Consider the following 5,941-nt stretch of genomic DNA (forward strand, 5'->3'; position numbering starts at 1 on the left):
TTTGTGGGGAAGTCATGGCAGAGAGCATGATATGCTTATTGAATGATGTATGCTTTATTTCCGTGATGCACGCATGCATGTTTGTTAGTTTGTTTGGTTAGATATGGATTATTTGTGGGTGATATGGTTATTTATTATGATGATAACCCTGACTCGTCATCGAAGATCGGAAGGTGGATATTATGAAATTCGAGTGTCAACACTACCGTTTGGGGCTTCCCTATCTGATGGAGAACACTGGGGCTTAAAAATCAATAGGTTCGTCACAAGTGTTCAAGCAAAACACTTTCAGGCTACTAGTCATCTTTCAAGTTTATCGGGATTTTACAGTAATGCATAATGTTTTCCTTTAGTGTAGCTTTTATTATTCTTCGAAATTTTAAGGCATTATGTGGATAAGATAAATTAGTTATTTTGCATACGAAACACAAAAGGAGAAAAATATTTGATGGAATGAACTGAATTTTATTGATATGAAACTGTACATATAGTGCGTACAAGGGGCAGACACCCTTGATGAAGGTGTTGCAAAAATTGGAAAATAAATGAAATGGGAATGGGAAACAAATCTTTGTATATATGTTTTTTCATTGATTACAACATTGGCCTCAGTTTACTATAGAATCTGAATTTCGCGACCTCGCTTCGATTGCTGATGATTGGGTTGATCCTTGACCATCTGACATCTAGCTTGTAGCGTAATGGGATCGAGGATCATAGTCAATGCCTTTATCCCTAACTTTTTCCTGGACATTTGCATTTTTTTCGTCCACCGGGATGCTCCTTTTTGCCTAAGTCGCCCTTTCAGGTTTTCGACTTAGCGAGCTTTATATTTGTTCCCTAACTTTTGCACGGACAATTCATTTTTTGGTCCCTCGGGATAGCCATTTTTGCCTAGATCAATCTTGTGGAGATTAACCTAGCGGGCTTTCGTCATTTCTTTTTAGGCATAATATTTTTTGACTATGTTTGCATTCACTGGCGAGGGCAAGTCTTCCCCATCCATTGTTGTGAGGATTAGTGCCCCACCTGAGAAGGCCTTCTTGATGATGAAAGGCCCTTCATAGTTGGGAGTGAATTTACCTCGTGGGTCTGAGTGAATAGCAGAATACCTTTTGAGTATGAGTTCCCCTGCGTGGTACTTACGAGGGAGAACTTTCTTATCAAAAGTTTGTTTAAGACGTCTTTGGTACAACTGACCATGACAAACGGCCATCAAACGCTTTTCTTCTATCAGATTCAGCTGGTCATACCGTGATTGAACCCATTCAACTTCATCGAGGTCGGCCTCTATGATGACTCTGAGTGAGGGGATCTCAACTTCAATTGGTAGGACAACCTTCATCCCAACGAGTATGGAGTTGCCCCAGTGGATGTGCAAACCGAGGTTCTGTAACCGTGTAGAGCAAATGGTAACATCTCATGCCAGTCCTTGTATGTCTTGACCATTTTCTAGATGATCCTTTTGATGTTCTTGTTAGTTGCTTCTACAGTGTCGTTCATCTTCGGTCGGTATGGCGAAGAGTTGTGGTGCTCAATCTTAAATTCCTCGCATAACTCCTTCATCATGTTGTTGTTTAGATTACCAGCATTATCAGTGATGATTTTTCTAGGTATCTCATAGTGACAGATTATCTTTTTTTTGATAAATCGGGAACCATTTATCGAGTGACGTTGGCATACGAAGCAGCTTCGACCCATTTCGTGAAGTAGTCGATGGCGACTAGGATGAGTCGATGACTGTTGGAAGCTTTAGACTCTATCATCCCAATCATATCAATACCCCACATAGAAAAAGGCCATGGAAAAGTTAAAACATTCAGTGGAGGCGGTGGCACAAAGATCTTGTCACCATATATCTGACACTTGTGACATCTTTTAACAAAGTTATAACAATCCACCTCCATTGTCGTCCAGTAATACCCAGCCTAAAGGATCTTCTTGGCCATAGTAGGACCTTTTGCATGTACACCCTTGCAGCCTTCATGTATGGATTTTATGATCGTACTAGCTTCGTGTCTATCCACGCATCTGAGCAGTATAAAATCATATTTTCGCTTGTATAACACATCACCGTTTAGGAAGAACTTGGAAGAGAGTCTTCTTAAAGCCTTCTTATTAGTGATGGATATGCCCTCGGGATATTTTCGTTTGTCTAGGAATGTATTTATGTCATAGAACCAGGGCTTATCATCATGATCAGCCTCGATTGCTAGACAATGTGCTGGTTCATCCAAGTGGTCAATATGGATAGCTGGTGCTTCATTCTTCCATTTGACTTTAAACATAGATGCCAACGTGGCTAGAGCATTTGCTAACTGATTTTCTTCCTTAGGAATATGATGAAAAAATATTTCATCAAAGTAGGGTACCAGTTTCCTGATATGCTCCTTGTAAGGTATCAACTGGCTATCCTGAGTCTCCCAATCACCTTTTACTTGACTTATTACCAGAGTTGAATATCCGTATACTTCCAGAATCTTGATCCTTAAGTTGATCGCCGCCTCCAAACCGTAGATACGTGCTTCATATTCTGCCATGTTGTTGGTGTAGTAAAAACATAATCTAGCGGTAAATGGAAGGTGGAAACCGGTCGGAGATAAGATAACAACACCTATGCCATGGCTTCGAGCATTAGAAGCACCGTCGAACACGAGCGTCCACCGCGATCCTGGTTCAGGGCCTTCCTCGAGGCTTATCTCGAAGCCTGGCATAGTGAAGTCTCTGATAAACATAATGTCTTCGTCTGGAAAGTCAAACCTCAACGGCTGATAACCTTCGACAGGTAGATGAGCAAGGTATTCAGAGAGAACACTCCCTTTTATCGCTTTCTAGGTCACATACAAAATATCATACTCGATCAACAATATTTGCCACCGGGAAATTCTACCGGTAACATCAGGATTTTCGAAGATATACTTTATCAGATCCATTTTGGATATCAATAAAGTGGTATGACAAATCATATATTGTCTCAAGCATCGAGCAACCCAAGTTAAAGCATAATAAGTCTTCTCCAAAAGTGAGTATTTGGTCTCACATTCGGTGATTTTTTTGCTGAGATAGTAAATAGCGTGTTCCTTCTTGCTTGTTCATCATGTTGGCCCAGAATGCAACCCATAGATTCATCAAGTACCGTGAGGTACATAATGAGAGGCCTACCCAGAACCGGTGGTATCAGGATTGGTGGTTCTTGCAAGTACTTTTTTATTTTGTCCAATGCCGCTTGGCAATTGTCATTCCACACAATCGATTGGTTCTTTCTTAACAGTTTGAATATCGGTTCATAGGTAGTCGTTAAGTGTGATATGAATCTGGAGATGTAATTGAGTCGGCTAAGGAAACCTTAGACCTCTTTGTCTGTTAGGGGAGATGGAATTTCTTGGATGGCTCGAACTTTGTCGGGATCAACCTCAATACCCTTCTAACTGACTATGAAACCCAAGAGTTTACCGGATCGGACCCCAAAAGTGCACTTAGCTGGATTCAGGCGCAATTTAAACTTTTGGAGTCTAACAAACAATTTCTTCAGGTTCACCAAGTGATCAGTTCTGGATTTCGCAATCATGTCATCTACGTAAACCTCAATCTCTTCATGAATAATATCGTGAAAGAGGGTTACCATGGCGCACTGATATGTTGCCCTTGCATTCTTCAGGCCGAACGACATTACTTTGTAGCAGTAAGTTCCCCAAGGTGTGATGAAAGTTGTCTTCTCCATATCTTCTGGAGACATCTTTATCTGATTCTTGAGGAGTTCTTCAAGATGTCCATTGTGTTTCTTCAGACGATCATTCTCTTGTTCGAGTAGGTTGGTGTCTTCCAGGTTCTTGCATGATTGATCTTTTAGCTTACGGATCTCCTCGAGTCTCTAGTTTAGCTCATATTGATTCTGGCGAAGAGTGACCTCTAATTGCTTGGTGCGACTTTGCTCATCTTTCAGCCCTTCCTTGCAAGCTTCCAACTGGTCTCAGAGCTTCTTGGTATGTTCTATGTAATTAAGCTCTACTTTACAAGTCTATTATTGAGTCTCAGCTAATTATTTCTTCTTTGATGTCAAAATAGCATACGTTCCCTTGAGTGTATCACCCACCTTTATTCTTTTGAATACCTCAGTTTGCACTTCGTCATCTACTTGACGCACCCTGTCTCTTTTCTAGTTCAAGTTGAACTTCAAATTTTCTTTCTCCAATGAGATCTTACCAAGTCTAGACTTGAGATCGGCGTTCTCTTTCTCTAGGGCCTTGATAACTCTTTTCAGCTCATCAACCTCAGAAGTTTGATGGATTACTGGTTCAGGAGGCTTGATGCTCATGGATGGTTCAGACGAAAATGGCAGTAAAATCTCATTAACCCTGTCTTTTACCCATTTGGTGTAAGCTTCCTTAGCAATGCAATTATTCTTACCCATTTCTTCTTTCCCTTAAGGACAAATTTCTCCCCAAGCCTTGACGATCTTCTTGACTAATTCTGGATCTTCAACCCCTTCATACAAGACAAAACCTTCTACACTTTGGAGTTTGGGCTTGTTTACCATGGGGCATCCCAACTATCGTAATGCCAACCTCGGATTATAATTGATTCCCCCTTTTATAACAAGAAGAGGTACATTAGGAAAATCACCACAGTTGAGGATGAGTTTGACGCTATCGTAGATTCGAGAATACCAGGGGATGTCTTCGGCGTTCAAGGACATGATCTGCTGAGACCATTTCAAATTGTCTTTGTTTTAAACGAAAGAACCTTTGTTGGATATATGCAAAATAAACCATATATACAACAAAGGAGTATAATAGACGATGGTTCCTTTCTTTTTATGGGTCCTCACATGGATGGAGTAGTAAGTATCAGCAAGAAGAGTGGGAACATGGTTCCGAGTTAGAAAGATGTGAATAGCAGCCAGATCCACGAAAACTTCCATGTTCATAAATAATACGATCCCATAGATTAGTAGAGCTAGACTGGCGTTGAAGGTCATCCAACTCCCAACCTCGGCGAAGGCAATGGCTTTGTCTACTAGAAACTTTGAGGTGAAGCCATGAATTCCACCTTTAGGTTTCAAGTTCTGCTCCATTTCCTTCTTCCCTATGTGGAGGGCTTCAACAAGGACTTGGTATTTGGGGAGTTCCTTAGTGCGAACATAAGGCACCTGGTTCTTGATCATAATACCTAGAATGTGTGAATACTCTTCCAATGTGGGTGCCAACTTGTAATCCTGGAATGTAAAGCATCTCAACGGAGGGTCGTAGAATTGCACCAGAGTGTGCACAATAGTGGTATTAACTTCAGCGTTCAGGATTCCTAAAAGGTTGCCATACAATGTCTTAAAATCATCTCTGTTTCCAAGAACTAGACGTGCCCCCAATCCTCTCAAAACAATCAATCGAGGCTCCACAAACTTGTAACTGTGAATGCTTCTCCTCTCGAAATTCATGCTTTATCTCGAATGCTTAGTCAACAAACTGGGCTCTTGGATTCCTGGAAAAGAAATGCATATGCAAAAAAAAATTGTCATGATGAATGATAATGTAATGATGGAATGATACAAGTCACGTAGATTCAAAACTCTTATACGTTCTGAATAATCTGTATATGCCATCTGTTATAGGTTCAGAAGTTTGACGCAACATGAGTATCAAGGTAGGTAGAGTCTATTGCTTCCTGCAATAAAACCCCATATCCCCCTCGCAGGTGTGGACTATGCTCCCAGGTGGTCCCTAGAAGGTCTCCCAGAGTCATTGACTCGAAATGGAAATACCCTGCCTTAGTGAATACTCACAGGACAAAAGTACTTCCAAGTGAATCTAGTCTGGGTGTGGTTCTTGTGACAACCCAACGCGCGAAACACAAGCGTACACGACTATCCACAAGTATATCGAATGTGTATACTAAGCTCGGTTACAGAGCTTTCCTCTCATGTAGTCTATCCCAACCTAACAAC

At 41.0% G+C, this 5,941-nt stretch overlaps 2 protein-coding genes across 2 annotated transcripts; both read right to left on the bottom strand.

The window, feature by feature from the left end:
- Positions 1 to 1,928: 1,928 nt before the first annotated feature.
- On the bottom strand, positions 1,929 to 2,714 carry LOC127102200 (uncharacterized). Its single transcript, XM_051039601.1, has one exon. It carries the CDS (start codon positions 2,712 to 2,714, stop codon positions 1,929 to 1,931), a length of 786 nt encoding a protein of 261 aa, XP_050895558.1.
- Positions 2,715 to 4,729: 2,015 nt separating this feature from the next.
- On the bottom strand, positions 4,730 to 5,434 carry LOC127102201 (uncharacterized). The gene has a single exon (XM_051039602.1). It carries the CDS (start codon positions 5,432 to 5,434, stop codon positions 4,730 to 4,732), a length of 705 nt encoding a protein of 234 aa, XP_050895559.1.
- Between the last annotated feature and the right edge of the window lie 507 nt (positions 5,435 to 5,941).

Source organism: Lathyrus oleraceus, chromosome 7, assembly GCF_024323335.1.
Source record: "Lathyrus oleraceus cultivar Zhongwan6 chromosome 7, CAAS_Psat_ZW6_1.0, whole genome shotgun sequence".
Lineage (NCBI taxonomy): Eukaryota > Viridiplantae > Streptophyta > Magnoliopsida > Fabales > Fabaceae > Lathyrus > Lathyrus oleraceus.

Coding starts and splice junctions, on each gene's coding strand:
- LOC127102200 (XM_051039601.1), bottom strand. CDS start 2,714: ATGCCAGGCTTCGAGATAAGCCTCGAGGAAGGCCCTGAACCAGGATCG.
- LOC127102201 (XM_051039602.1), bottom strand. CDS start 5,434: ATGAATTTCGAGAGGAGAAGCATTCACAGTTACAAGTTTGTGGAGCCT.